Source organism: Carassius carassius, chromosome 35 (assembly GCF_963082965.1).
Source record: "Carassius carassius chromosome 35, fCarCar2.1, whole genome shotgun sequence".
Classification (NCBI taxonomy): domain Eukaryota; kingdom Metazoa; phylum Chordata; class Actinopteri; order Cypriniformes; family Cyprinidae; genus Carassius; species Carassius carassius.
The window spans coordinates 2,103,387-2,119,851 of NC_081789.1; the positions used below are offsets into that span (position 1 = coordinate 2,103,387).

General features: G+C 36.3%; 1 protein-coding gene and 1 non-coding gene across 2 annotated transcripts in view; one reads left to right on the forward strand and one right to left on the reverse strand.

Annotated features, from left to right (window-relative positions):
• LOC132115865 (partitioning defective 3 homolog) overlaps nt 1-16,465 on the reverse strand; it is a 471,004-nt gene that overhangs the window by 220,791 nt on the left and 233,748 nt on the right. Inside the window, exons 8-9 of the mRNA XM_059524256.1 lie at nt 11,806-11,931; nt 6,799-7,139 (exon numbers count right to left, since the gene is read on the reverse strand). Coding sequence (XP_059380239.1) covers nt 6,799-7,139; nt 11,806-11,931 — 467 coding nt within the window. The remainder of the gene's footprint in view (nt 1-6,798; nt 7,140-11,805; nt 11,932-16,465) is intronic.
• Nucleotides 1,843-1,916, forward strand: trnam-cau (transfer RNA methionine (anticodon CAU)). Its single transcript has one exon. It is a non-coding gene; the product is annotated as a tRNA-Met (tRNA).

Below are 16,465 nucleotides of genomic sequence, written 5' to 3' on the forward strand. Positions count from 1 at the left end.
ATTTACTGCTCAAGAAACATTTCTGATTATTATCAATGTTAAAAACAGTTGTGCTGTGCTTTACGTTTGTGGAAATTGTGATGAATTGTATTTATTTATTTTTTAGAACTCTTTGATGAATAAAAAGATTGAAAGAACAGCATTTGTTTAAAACGGATATCGTTTGTAATATTTTAAATCCTTTTACTGTCACTTTTGATCAATTTCCTTGCTGAATGAAAGTTGTACGGTAATTTCATTGAAAAACAGCTAAAGTGTTGCAAACGTTTTATGAATTCTATATTTGACACGGACTGCATATAAAATTACAGTCCTGCTCAAGTCTACTGTATCTAATAACTAATCTGAAATCCATCAGATGGATATTTTTATGTCTTTTAAGTTTAGAGAGGGAAAAAAAAAACAGTCTTCCATGACCGCCTGTGCACACAAATACAAATTACACAGGCAAAGCCCAAGCATATGGCAGCACAGACCCTAATTAAACGTTTCAAATCCATCTGTGTGCGCGGCACAACCTCACCATAACTTCAGATTTAGCCCATGCGTTTCAGAAGCATGTGCTTTACAAACCTAGCAGTCCCAAACATGACATGCTTCGGTCGTCACACCAGCTCCTCCACAACGCACGCTGTAGACATTAGCTTTTCCTCATTCAGAAGCAGGACAACTCCCTTCAAAGCCTGGACTTGATGTGCACATGCATCAGGCAAATTGAGCTTTACAGCTCGCCACAGACGTTAGTAAATCCTGGAAAATGTAGTTAGAGGCTCAGGCGCAGGGTATGCGCAGCAATTTGCTCCCTGTCCACAAAATGACCTTTTTGGGGGGGCCAAATTAATACAAATAGGCAGATGCAGGAGAAGCCCAGAGAAAGAGTAACGGCCGGCACACACAGGGATCAGTAAGGTTGACCTTATCATCCCAACAACAGCTGTAATGGTAAAAGAAAAGGCAGTGGGGGAGATATAGAGACTGATAGACCGGACACGTATTTTTATCTGGAGACACATTTGTAGCCCTCAGGACTGTCTGAGTTTGCTTATATCATATCTGGGATGTGTTGTGTTCATGGGTTGTGCCCGAAAAGGGAATTTTTCAAAAGGTTAAATGCACTATTCCAGCATCAAAGCAAGTTATGCTCAATAAAACAACACTTGTGGCATGACAACACAAACTTAGTTCAGCGTCTGCCTCTTTTTGTTAAAAAAGACATTTAAAAGATGAGGGACTTAAGATTTTTAAAATTTTCACAGACAAAAACCATTCATTTCAATAAAAATGGGTGCAATATGGAACTTCATGAGAGGGCGAAAATTTTGCAACAGCTTTAATTTACTCATGTTGACAGAAAGCTGCTTGGTTTAAAAGTGATTTCTGTGACTTCTCATACGTGAGATTCACTATTAACACGAGACAATGGACATTTTTACCCATGAAATTTCAACAAATGTTGACTAAAGTAACTACACCTTTACAAGAGAAGTGAATGGGGCTAATTTGTAAATATTAAAATGCTGTTTCAATATTACAGTCAAAATATGAAAGCAATATGCAGATTAGTGTAACTTCAGTGGTTGAAAAAAGGTATTAACCATTTCTTGGTAAATATCTAAGTTATATTCATTTTCAGACATTGTAAATACAAAAAATTATGATTTAAACAACTGTACAACAAATAAACACATGTCGAAAAGAATAAAAAAAAACTGCCATACTAAGAAATATATAATTTAATCAACTTTACAACTGAAATAATAAACAAGTTTAACAGAAGAATTAACGCAAGTCATTTTAGAAAAACAAATTTAGACTTGTTTTTTTTTACGGTCTCTACCACAAGCCTCGTTGGCGCAGTTAGGCAGCGCGTCAGTCTCATAATCTGAAGGTCGTGAGTTCGAGCCTCACACGGGGCAGAGTGGTGCTTTGGGAAGTCGTGGCCTAATGGTTAGAGAGTCGGACTCCCAATCGAAAGGTTGTGAGTTCGAGTCCCGGGCCGGCAGGAATTGTGGGTGGGGGGAGTGCATGTACAGTTCTCTCTCCACCCTCAATACCACGACTTAGGTGCCCTTGAGCAAGGCATCGAACCCCCAACTGCTCCCCGGGCGCCGCAGCATAAATGGCTGCCCACTGCTCCGGGTGTGTGCTCACAGTGTGTGTGTGTGTGTTCACTGCTCTGTGTGTGTGCATTTCGGATGGGTTAAATGCAGAGCACAAATTCTGAGTATGGGTCACCATACTTGGCTGAATGTCACTTCACTTTCACTTCACTTCACTTTCAGAAATGTATTTCTGCAGCTCCATAAATTGGCTTTATTCACTTCCAATGTGTTATTTTTAATAATTAAAATACTATTTCAACAATTTGTAAATGTTGAAATACAGTTTCAACAGTGCAGCTACAAGATATAAAAAATGTGTGTGTTAGCATGATTTCAGTGTAAACTTTTTCTGTGTAGTTATAATCTGTTTTACAACTTTTTTTTTGCTATGGAATCATGTCATAAACCCCAAACTACTAGCTACTACAACTTAGCTTTCACAGAAGTTTTATTTATTTATTTATTTGTTTGGTTATAATGAATATTACTCCACAAAGCATTAATTTGAGCTGAACTTGTATTGAAACTTCAAGCTCCCATGTTCCAAACACAAGCGTGCCGCAGCACTGGTCTGGGGTCAGTGGCTGTGCTGTTCTCTCAATGCTTTGTGTTTGTTATGATGCTGGGATAAATCTTCCAAGACATACGGTCACAGCCAGGAGAAGTGAAGCCAGAGTCAATAACCAAACACCCACCTGATGGATAATTACTACAATCAAACTTTCAGCCATTAGGACATTCACTTGTTAACTGCTTACAATCAAGTAATTACAGGGATGGAACACTAATAGCCCCACACTAATTAATCACGGATGTGGCACGGTCTCTACACAGGTTTTCATTTTCTTCTTTTTGTATTATGTGAAAGAAAGATAATAAAAAAGGTTGTCTTTTTAACTGTTCCAACTTCTTAAAACTAAAAAGAAAAAAAAAATTGGTAAAGCAGTATAGGCCTACAGAAAATTACAGCTTGAGGAAGAAATTAGGAAAATGTTCTGTGCAATCCATTAATTTATCAGAGGCTGAGAGAGAAAGAGGGAGGAAAAGACAAATGAGAGAGGACGGTGTGGTCTTAGACCTCTTAAAATACTATTTTAAGACTATCATAACCCAAAAAAAGATAAATGGACTAATGGAAGGAAGAGGAAGACTCTTTAAATGAGTGAAGCTCCAGTGGGAGAACAGAAAACCCTACATCCATATATATAACCAATGTCTTATTTTTAATTAAAATATCTGAACATTGTGAAAACAGGATAAAAGTACTTATTCCACTGAAAACAAAAAAACAAAAAAAAGTTTAAGATCATCCCTTTTGACCAACCAACCAACATGAAAGATAGATAGTATTGTTATTATTATTAAACAATACAGTTTATATGAGTTATCATGTAACCCAGGAACACAACTACAAGCATTTAAATTCAGCGAGAAAAGATTTGGAAAAAGAAGATGAGAAAAAGCGTCATAGCTTTTTGCGTCATAGGAGGCATAAAATGTTTTTTTGTTTGTTTTTTTTACATTAGATTTTGACTGATGTGTTTAAAAAAGCCTATAAAAGCACAAAGTGTGAGCTACTCAGCGTTACAGTCACTTCAGCAGAATAAACCTTGAGTATAAACAGCATTAGACACATTTTTTTATTTCAGCAGAGCACCTGTCACTGAATCAAACTTGAATTTGATATAAAGACAACATTGTTTTTCATAAATCTAGAAGGTTTTTTCAATATCTGTTGGTGGTAAAGTGCCCAGAGGAAATAAATCTCTCAGCTGGCACCGAGGAACTGAAGGCAATCTGAGAGAGCTCTGACGGACTGAACAGCCTCAACAAGGTTCAATATTTCCAAAACTCAGAGAGCGTCCCGGGCAGAGAGCAAGCCTTCGGTGTTTGTCAGAGTGTGTGCTGTAAACGCTGAAGGATCTGCTGTATTTAGCCTGTACCACACGCTCTTCCCTCAGTCCAGCACGCGTGCCAGAACCACAGCGCTCAACATCTGCTGCTTGTTCATTCCCTGTCTCTCTCTCCATCTCTGCCAATCACAGAAGATGGACTGATAGTGAAGAGTGTTGGGATTCAGGGCTCCAGCATGCACTGGTGTTTTCCACAGAGGCCTGCTAATCAGGGCTGTGTCCCAATTTACCTACATAGTAAACTAGATTAGAATAAGTGTTTCATATATGCATGCTTTCACCGATAATATTACCCACAACCCTTGAACTACAAAAGTAGTTGAATGAATTTAGTTTAGAAAAGCGACAAAGACTGAGAGACTGAAGCTAGAGCTACAGCTGTTATTAAGTATTTGAACCTTAAATGTAGCTGGATGCATGTAAATGAAAAAAAAAAAAAAAAAAAAAAAAAAAACATTGGATGAAAACCCTTCAAATCAGAAATGTTGCCTTGGCAACTAACTGAAATAATAATAATAATTATTTTTATAAAATAAAATCATAGATTAAAAAAACTGTAAATGGGAGATTTTGCCTTGGCACCAAACTGAAATAATAATAATAATAATAATAATAATAATAATAATAATAATAATAATAATAATCATAAAACAAAATACAAATATTGGATGAAAACCCTTGAAATAAGAAATGTTGCCTTGGCAACTAACTGAAATAATTATTAATAGTAGTATTAATCATCATCATCTTGTAAATAATAAATAAAAGTCCACTTAAGTGAAGTTAGAGACACTTTCATGATGGTTTCTTAACCCACTTTTAATTACAATTTTAAAAAGTGCACTTTGTAATAATGTGAAATTAACTGTTTTTGATGTGTTGACTAACACACTAAAGCACATTAATAGATGATTTAAATTTTAACTGTAGTTTGTGTTGTACATTTAAAGTAAATTGCAATATTACTAATAAATTGCCATTAATGCCATTAAATTATAGTTTACAAAAATGCTTTTCAGTGCACTTTAACCTTATTTCAAAGACAACAGAATTATGAAATAACATATAAACATGTCCTATTTAACTGCATCAAAAAACACTTAAGCCACTATTCCATTTAATTAAGATTTAAACTATAATACATTTGAATTTAAATGCCATTAACATGCAATTAATTGTCTGAAAACACAACATTCAGTTGACACTTCATTATATTCATTTAAAGAATATTATTTCTGTAATAAATACTGTTTTTGAAAACCACGACAAAGTGTACTTCTTTTTCACTAAGATGCATCCCAATACTACGACAACACCAGATACTGGAAGGACAGTCAGTTGTGTTCTCTTCTATAAATATCACAGCCCAAAAAGGCTACAGACACACAGTATGCCCTCAAGTAACACCTACCAGACACTCCAGCATGCGGCAGCTAAAACACCCTCTTTCACCCACTCTTGTCTTTTCAATTAAAGGCTAGCCCTCCCGAACCTGAGACATATTTCACACCGCGTTGAAGCCAGGCACATTTGTTGTCAGGATTTAACTGTGTCTTTACCACTCGCTCTCCTGCTGCGTCAACCTAATAGATGCCAATGCAACAAGCTCATTGACAAAAACACTTCTTTTTGCTCTTTAATTTAAACAAGCCGGAGTGTGTGATTACATCATCTCTGAAACCAGGACAGGGTGACAAAGAGCATCAGAGAAACACTAAGTTTCCAGCGTTTTCTTTCAAAAGCCACCACAAGTCGAGATCAGAGGCTGTGCCGCATGCACGGTTATAGATATTCCTCCGACGTCTTGGTTTATGCATAAACATGCATGCGTTTGTGTCTGTTTGTGGTATCTCTGATAGACATTTGCAGTTGTCCCGCGGTGTGAAATGCTGAGACGCAGCTGCGGTGCAGAACGAATGGGATTTGGAGCCATACGTGAGTCTGAGAGGAAGCTGCAGCCGCACTTCCTGACAATAGCAGATAGAGTCCTTTGAAGTACTAACTGCATTAGTTACACAATGCTAGTCACTACAGCAGAAAAGATACACCGCACAGATATCATCAGCTATTAAAAGAGCAGAAAACAGAGGCTACTTCAGAGGAAAACTAACAAATAAATAAATGCTGCATGAGTGGGCATCTGACATCAGGGTCTAATTTAAGTCTTTGGTTATTTCAGTTAAAACAGATCTTAATGTCATATATGATGTCATATAATGGCATTCTATAGAATTGTGTGCTTCTAAAATGGTTACAGTTTGATTATTATTAAAGTCAATGGTTTGAAATGACAAGTTGGCCATATCAGTGTTGTTGTTGTTAACTAATCTAGTAATCTAAACTAATCTAAACCAGTAAACAAACACTAGTAACTGAAATAATGCTGTATATAATTCCAAAAATAATGCTTAATAATAATAATAATAATAAATTATAAAAGTTTACTAAATATGAAATTATTAATAAAATATTAATATTAATACTGTAATAATACATAAACAATACTGAAATAATACTGGACCATGCATTGTTTTCCAGACAAACACAGTTACACACATGTTTTATTTATTTATTTGTTTGTTTGTTTATTTTTCTGCACATTTTATTAATTCTGCAAAAAAGTCTACAAATTGCAGCATCTGGTCTGACCCATCAGCGCTCTAGCTAGCAAATCTGACATGGTGGATATTTCAATGAAGTAGGTAAATGCACTCATACACAAAGAAAGGTCATGTTTCCTTGAAGTGCTGTGAGTCAGTATGATGAGATTTGTGTCACTGTACCTTTCCTCAGCTGGACGCTGAACTTGCGGCCGATCTTTTTCGAGTAGCCCACAGAGGAGGCAGCACTGGAGGGTCTGGAGGACTGGATGTGGGTCCTGTTTGATGAGTTTGCTATGTGTGGTAACGTGGGATAGCCCAGGGTGAATTCGGCTTTGGATATTCTCCGTGGGCCGTAGTCCACACCTCCTCCCACCATACTGGCCCTGTCCCCGGGGCCCGGAGCAGCCTGAAGACCCAGTTCGTTCTGAGACAGCAGCTCGTATTGGGCTTTCTTCACCGCTGGAACCACATGAAAGAGGATGAGTGGAGTACGCATAGCCTGTCTGAACAAATTCTGGGCCCTGAGGGGAGAAACACACACACACACACACGTTTCAGAAAGGATGTATCTTGTTGTCAATTACTGAACAGGCTCATCCTAAGTACTGGGGTTGTTAAAAGCAGAGCACATGCAGAGGTCAAAAGGTCAGCTTGCTTAATCGCTGGCTAATTGTACTAGTACAGTTGGAAACAAGGTTAATTCACATTATCTGCTATTTCCATAATCACAAAGCCTTGGGGAGGAAGCAGTGAAACGAATTAGAGGCAGGAAGCGGGATCTGTTTTCATAAGTGTGCCACATGGAGGACAAAAACTGCAGTCCATCAGACCCACAACACATGGAAAAGGAATAATAAAAACCTGGATTAGTCTAAATCAATCAATTAATCAATGAAGTGATGATGTATATGATGGAGTGGTTTAGAAGTAACTGATGCATATTAGAGACAAACTCTTTATTTATAGAAAAAAAGGAATAGTTCACCTAAAACTATTAGTATTATTATTGAATATTTATGTATATATGTTATATATAACTTAGACAGCCCAGTCCAAAAGTTGGTTTTAGATGTTTTAGAAAGAAGCATTTTCTGCCACTACACATGAACATGAGTAAACAATGACAGAATCTTAATTTTTGGTCAACTTTTCCTATAAACAACCAACAAACATATCTGGGCTGAAGGTTACTGCTGCTATTTTGCATATAGATAGTTTAACCCAGAAACTTAAACCCAACGCATGACAATGAGACAGCAGAGGAACACATAAGAACCATGAGTGAGTTATTTCCATCACAAACTCTTCATTAGATCGATCTCTGCATCTAGAGAGCAAACAGCGCCTCACTTTAGGGCCGCCCATCTATTTTTATGCAAATGTAACCCCCCCCCACCTCCAAACGAACGTGCAGACGAGCGAAGCGGTGACACACGGCTAATCACGCGACACCCTCTGTCTGATTGAATAATAAATGACTCCATCAACGCATCATTACATTGAGTTAGATCAACCGCTGATAAATATTTACCCATGCAAACAATCCAATAAGATTAGAATATCGTTATGAATTATAACTCCATGTGGAGCACAATCAAGAAACTGAGGGAGAGTGAGATAAAGAAAACATCGGTCTGTATGAATCGAGCAGCTGTAAGCGAGAAAAAGATGACAACACAGATGCAGATTAAAACGTTACTCTCTTGTGAATTGACTTTGCACGCATGGAAACCGTGAGTTTGTTTACAGATCACTAACATACCGAATCGACGAGTCAAAGCCCTGAGGGATGCCAATATATACCAAGAACAAAAGACCCTAATATCTAATATGTATTACACTCACATTATCGACCCAATGTGTATGTAATTCACAAGGTCAAGTTTAATCCTTGACTCCGTTGGGTTTGTGTATTTAAACTAGCGGCGAAAGTTCTCACATATATATGGCCTCATGCAAAAATATAGCTAAGCAATTAAAACATAATAATGCTTTGGGACACTGGGGAAATTAACTTGTGGTGTTGGGTTTGTGTAAGCGGACTGAATGATGTATGTAAATTAGTTTTAGATGAGATTATGAATGATCCCGCAGCTGTGCCCTTTCTGTGCCCTGTGGCAAACCCCGGCCATTCGTTCTCCTCATCCTCATCAGTTTGCTCTCATCCATGTACAATCATCTGGACCAGGCTGAGCCGGTCAAGAGGGCCAAAGGAAACTCTTGATGATAAATGTGGAAGGACACTCACCTACTGTAATATTCAATTTTTTTTTTTGGAGTTGCTTTTAAGGCCCTATACAATCTGTTTTTTTAGTTCCCAAATTCAGTTGTATTTTCACGCCCCCCCCACCCACCCCCACCCAACCCTTTGTTTATCTGGATTCCATTTTTATTTATTTTTTTCTGTTTAAATTTTTTTAAACTTTGTTTTAGTGGTTAAATTAAATGTTATTAATCAAAAAGCACGTCTAATTAATTTTAGTTATGAAACATACAAAATTTACCAGCAATTTTTTAAAAGTTTAACAAAAAATTATTTTTAAGGCCATATGATTATTTCTTTTTAATTCAGTTTTATTTTTTACCATATTCTTATGTTATTATTATTATTCAATTTTAATGGTTTCATGAAATGTAATATCTAAATAATTGATTTTATTTAGAAAAATAATTTGTTCATTTATTTATTTGTGTATTTGTTTGTTTATTTATTTATTTGTTTGTTTTATTCAAAAATGCTGTTGTGCGTTTACTTTTTTTCTGGTAAATACTGTATTACTTGAAAATAATGATTTAATAATAATAATTGTATTAGTAGTAGTAGTACTAACATTACATTCAGTAATATATTTCTGTCACAGTTTCTTCAAGTTAAACAGAACTTTTATTTTGACAGGTTGCTGTGTAGACCTTTGATTTCTGTTTGTATATTATGTGATGATAGCTTTTCTCACAAGAAATGGTAAAATGCTCATGTGAAGTGAAGTGAAGTGAAGTGACATTCGGCCAAGTATGGTGACCCATACTCAGAATTTGTGCTCTACATTTAACCCATCCGAAATGCACACACACAGAGCAGTGAACACACACACACACTGTGAGCACACACCCGGAGCAGTGAGCAGTGGGCCATTTATGCTGCGGCGCCCGGGGAGCAGTTGGGGGTTCGATGCCTTGCTCAAGGGCACCTAAGTCGTGGTATTGAAGGTGGAGAGAGAACTGTACATGCACTCCCCCCACCCACAATTCCTGCCGGCCCGGGACTCGAACTCACAACCTTTCGATTGGGAGTCCGACTCTCTAACCACCAGGCCACGACTTCCCCATGAAGTGACTCTCAGAGCAGTTCTAGAGATTATATTCATGTGTTCATGTGCTCATATATTTAGGTGGCAGAAGCTGAAAACACAATAAACGTCAAGAGTGTAGTAAACAAAACTGCGCATTTGACACTAGTCCAAATTGCGTTTTGGTTTAGGTGAAGTGAACTACTTATGACTTATTCATCCAAAAGGTGGCATATTCCGTGACATTCCGCATTATACTGTAAATTAAATTTTTATGACCAGATTCTGCGATTCCATCCATATTTTCTGCATCACGGAAACCATAGGGCCCTGTTTTTTTTTGTTTGTTTTTTTTACAAATTTCTCAAATCCAGCAGATCATGTGTGAGCTGACAGATATATTGGATAAGGTTTATCATGATATGCTTTACAACCAGAGGTGGGTAGAAAAGATTTTACACCAGTCCCAGCCTCAAACCATTGGCTGGATGTCTGATTTCTGATTGGTTGAATTCTACAGGGTTTCTGGGACCCCTTTATGACTGAAAATGAAGTTCTTGAATGAATGATTTATTGGTTGCATGCCAGTCTGTTATTGTAGACACATTGACTTTATATTTTTACACCTCTAAACATGATGCTGAACAAAAGAGACTGTGATTGGTTGTTTTACATGTCAATCAGAAGGCCTGTTGAATGGTTCTTGACCAATGAAAGCTGCAACAGGGTCCAGACCTTCTGAAGGTCTAGTTTAGTGAGACTACTTTTATACTTGAGTTCATTTGAATTAACTTTGGTTTAATTGAATTAGGTTACGTTGCTCTTGTTACTTTATTTTAATGATTTGAATGCTAATACATAAGTAGTTTATTTCAACAGCACTTTCTCTTTTTGAGTATGAGTATTTTGCTCATATGTATTTTGAAATAAACTAATTCTCGATTCTCTTCAAAGAATCAAAAACACCCAAACCTTAATTTTTTTGGTTCAGAAGATTTTAGATCTTTCTTTAGTTTCTTTTTTTTAAAACTCTTTCCTCACCAGTGTTTCTAACCACCCCGGCATTTTGATAATTTTCATAAAATGTCCATGGCCCTCATAAAATTTTGTTGTATGAATGTCTGAGCATGCAATATGTTAAAAAAAAAATAGAAAAATTGGATTGTTCTTGATGGGATTCAGAACAATTGATCACTTTCATCAACAGCACCAATGCTGGCTCAGACCTAAACCGCCTCTGGGTCGGCATTTCATTTGGGAAGGTTAGTCAGTTTTGATTCATATGCTGTTTTATGTTTGATGACCACATTATTTTACATATGCATCTGCTTACACACGCAATTTATTGGTTCTGCTTCTTTTTCACCGTGTTTTGATCTAGATATACAATACTCTTCCAGAAGATGTGTAATAGTGCCTCCTATCGCATAACAGTGAAAACACGGAAAGCCGGAAAATTCAATGTTGGAAAGAGTTCCTGTCTGATTGTGGGTGGACATGAGTTCATATATTCAATAATGACAGACATTTAGAAAAAGTATTTGCAGGTTAATGTCAATAAATAGACATTTTGAACTGAGGAGAAAGTTTTGAGCTACAAAAGTTAAAGTTTAATAGATTTTCATCACACTGCACGAACCTTCAAGGGAATCGAGACAGATTTGTAATCAACCTTACAATAACCTCTACTTCTGCAACCGATCCACGAACAACTTCTGTAAACTTTAAACAGAGATGTTAAGCTTTGTTTAGTTAGAGAGAGAGATGAGATGAAAGGCTGATGGCAAGACTTTCAAAGCTCTGAGGAAAACTGAAAGCTCAGGAAAGTGTGGAAAGACAGAGAGGTTGAAAGGATCAAGCATAAAGAGGGTATCTGCGTCTCCTCCAGAGAGGGGCTTACTGTTCGAATCGGATGTTGCGCAGGTCTGCGTTATTAATCCGGACGATACAGTCGTTCTCCTGGAACAGAGCCTCCTGCTCCGCCTTCCCGCCCCTCTCCAGCCTCTTCACTAACAAGCCCAGCGTCCTGGAACAGTCACAGCAGATATTAGTGACACTGAGCTCAGATCAGCTACACCACACATTACTGTCAGAGCCTGACACAGATGTACAGTGTCAGCCAGACATGAGCTAGCAAAGAACGCACCGTTAGCTGCCATTTAATGGCACTATGCAATTAAAATCAATGGATTTTAAATGTAAGGCAAGCTGTGCATGCTGTTTGGAGGATATTGGGAGGAATCAGAGACAGCTGTAGCTCAGAGTGACACAAATACTTACCATAGTAAACACAGCTTCCACAATATATTTATATATTAATATATTTATTTAAATGATTAAATTACCATTTATTATTATTATGCACACTAGTAGTTACTAAACTTACAGAAAATGTTTTTTTTCTTTATAAGACGTTTTGGTAAAAGTTGTCCAACATCAACAACGATAATAATGATAATGATAATACTACTACTACAACAACAACAACAATAATAAATCAAGTTCCCAGTGTTTTTCTATAAAAAAAAAAAAAAAAGAGTAGCATTATTCTGGTGGAAACTATTGTGATCATGGTAAAAGCCTGTAAGACACAAAACTACAAACTCTATTTTTACAATCACATACAAGAAACCTGTGTGTCCTCTGCATCCTTACATGAAAAGATTAGACAGTCAAGAACATTGTATATATTTCATATTCAAAAAGGTTTAAAGAAAAGATAAGCATTAGTGACTGACGGCACAGTTTCACATTTATCAAATCTAGAAAGAAGCAAAAAAGAAAACACATCCTATTGATCTTGCACTTTTGAAAAGTTTACTGTTCCTAGCAGCTTTCTTTCAACTCAGTACATCAAAAAGGACTTTCTGAACTTAAGCTGACTTTGGCCATATGGATTTTTTTGGCATGGCTCACAGACCTGCGGTGGTTTTGGATTCAGAGCGTTGTGGCCCCTAATTTACCAACCCTGAGACGTAATCATGTGAAATACAGCGTCGCATCTGATGGGTTTAAAAAGAGCAAGGGAGATTCTGATATAAATAGAGCTTATGAACTCTTACTCTTATGCTCCATAAGGCCTGAGTCTGTTACGTCAGCAATCTTCAACAGCAAACTTTCACTAAAACAGTACATTAATAACAGAGTTTAGGAGTGTGTGTGTGTGTGTGTGCTGATGGCAGCAGGCAGGAAACAGCAGGTGATGTGAGTAAAAGAACAAATAAGGTATAAATACTTTGAATCTGCTGGAGAAACAGACAGATGGACGAATGTGCAGCTCAAACTCTGCTTTACTGTGTAGTAGACAGCTGTGATTGGTTTGGCTGTGGTCTTGTGAAGTAATTACACAGCTAGCACTATGTCTTCATGATCTTGATGTAAAGCAGCTGTGGGGAAGCGCAAGGATTAGTTCATCTCCCGCCGGACTGATGGACAATCTCATTAGTCATTAGTTTAAATAGAGACTGTAGGTGCGTCACACTAACGTTTTAGTGTGCTAAACCACTTCAAAACAAATATGGCCGACAGGATGTGCTCTTTAGTTTCTGTTGTAATTAAAATAAACTATAAATGATAAACATTAATACCAAATATTGACAATGAGGGTGCAAGACACATCATTAACCTACAGTATAATATATCAATATTAATTAAAGAATTTAATTCTGCAAGTAGATATGCAATTGTGTATTAGCATTTCCTTTTTTTAACTTATTTACATTTATTTTTTCACTTAAAGGATTATCTTTTAAAATGCTAGAAATTTTATAATTCTGTTAAATGATCTTGATATAATAATGGTTTTTTTTTTGTATGGTGCATTTAATTGCAGTGATGCCATTTACTTGCAGCATTTAATTTTTTTTGTTTTTTTTTTTTTGTATTGTATTGTTTGTATTGTGTTTTAGTTTTTAGTGCTGCATTTTTTACATTTATTTTATAGTTTTGTTTATTTACCTAGACAAAATACTTTTTTTTTTAATCTTGGCCGTTTAATTTAACTTTGTTTATCGGTCACAATGTGAAATCGAATAAAAATTGTGCTATACAATTTTGTAATCCTTAAATTCACTTAAAGCATTCTATGGACTTCAAGGTCTAATTTTAGGTTTTACAGTTATATTAATCTTTTATTTAGAAAAAATGGTCTATTTAAAATAAGTTTTTAGTGTTTTATTTTTCATTACTTTTGATTTACATAACTTTCATATATATATATATATATATATATATATATATATATAATACTTTCTTCCTCTATCAGCTTTCATTACTGTCTCTACCTCACTCTATTACCTTGTTTAACTGGGCCGTTCTTTGTTTCTGTGTTTGTGTGTGTGTGTGTGTGTGTGTGTGTGTGTGTGTGTGTATTTCCATGTCAGAATACATAAAATGTGAACTTTTCTTCTTGCCAGAACTTGCATGCATATAAGTGTATTTAGTTTAGCCAAATCTTTAAGGCTGTGTCTTAATTTGCATACTACCTGCTCTAAATAATTTACAAGATTATTATATCTCAGTACTGGCACAGTGTTTATTTAAAAGTACACGTTTTGCAATCAAAATAAGGACCTTTCGGCTGTAATATATGTATGCTAATTGGTATTTAGCCTATGCAACATAAAAAGTCTCCCTTAGCTTATCACTTGACGATGCAGTGTAAAAGAGATTTCAGAAGTATTAATTATATATGTCCTGCATCTGAACCAGCATTTTAGTTCTATTGAGTGAAAACCGACTTGGACAGTCATCCGGCACTTTCTGAGTGTTTTAGCATAATCAGAGTGGCCCAGAAGACTCAGCTAGAAGGAGACCACCTGTTCTTGTCCACTGTCTTTAATTGAATAACAGAGCAATCAGGATCCATTTACGCTGAGCAATTAGACCCTGCCTTGTTTGTCATGAACGCTGGTCATGTGATGAGATCTCGTTACCAGTGTAATTTTCTGAGATGTCACGTGGCTCACGCTGTTGGCAGAGAGAAGACGCTGGTCATTTTAGAAGATGACACTCTGAACCCTTGCCATCACCTCCGTGCCCTCTATCAAGATGCTAATGAGTTAACATTCAACACCTCCCACCAATCACACAAGACGAGCTGATGAAGTCGTCACAGACGTGTTTCTGTGGAAGTGTGCCATTGTGTCCGGGTGAGTATAATTGACAGTTCTGATTAGTTATTAGGTGTGTGACAATTTACAAGCCTGAGATTCATTCAAGGACAAGACGACAAGGACAAATAACTGCAGAATGGAGCAGAACAAAAAATGTATGGAATCCTTTTAAAGGTATGACCAAAAACTTTTTTTTTCCTCTTTTCTCTTATCTTTCAGATTGTAAATTATTGATAATATGTCTGTTTCTCCCCCTTTCCAGTTTGTCTGAATGGATGTTATTTTGTTAAAGACAATAAAAAAAATTATCACAAAAAAAAATAATAATAATAATAATTAATTTCATTAATTATAATAATAATTTCATTAAAAATATACATATTTTTAAATGTCCAATATTTCATTTATTTAGAATCTTGCACAGTGACACAATAATATATACAGTAACAGAGTATTATTATTATTATTATTATCTATAAGACTTTTCCCAACAACTGATATTTAAAAATAATCAACTATTGTCAACACTGGCACAATAAAAACGACAACAACAGATATTTGTTATTAGTATTATTATTATTATTGTTGTTGTTGTTGTTCTTGAAGTTAGTGTTGTTATCCTTTTTTTAAACTGAAATTTAACTTTTTAATATATTATTATTATTATTATTATTATTTCTTTTTTTTCTTTTTTTTTAATAAACCAGCATCAAATTGGGTCTGAAACCTGTGCATTTTCCTGCTTATAAACAGCTCTCTGCAAATCCCTTTACAGTTGTCACTGACTAAAATAGACCACTTTTTCATTAATTTGCACCTTCCTTTTATCATTTTGCATTTCTTACCACAGCTGACCTTGGATGTTGTGAATGACCAATAATATGGATGAGCTTTTAGTCAGATTGGGTGAAGCAGTTTAGACGAATTGACTTGGCCGGATCGAGGCTTTTCCTATTGCAATAAAGCTGCCTAATTTATTCAGCGCCATGCCCCACGTCCCCTTTGTCCTTCTGGAGGGGCGCAGAGTGTTTCGCAGCGTCCCATTCTGTTCTTTCTGTGGCCTTATTCAGAATCTGAGCTTCTGTAGCTTTGCTTTTATCATTCAGCTGGAGAATGTGGTTATAGAAGTCCACTCGAGAGAGAGCCACACTGTCAATACATCCTTGAGGAATGATGAAAAACCAGTTTAAATGAATGTTGCATGCTGGGGAATAAAAGTCAAATTCTGCATAGACACCTTGAGGGAAGCTTCTCAAGATAAGAGAGAAATCTGAAGGATGCAGAGGACACAACTGAGGATTACGGGCAAGAGCTGCTCCAAAACACAACAGGTCAGTCTTAAAGGAGCAGTTCATCCAAAAGTGAACATTGTGCTGTTAATTTACTCACCCTAAGGTTATCTTAGATGTAGATGACTTTTTTCTTCAATAAAACTGTAAAGAAAAT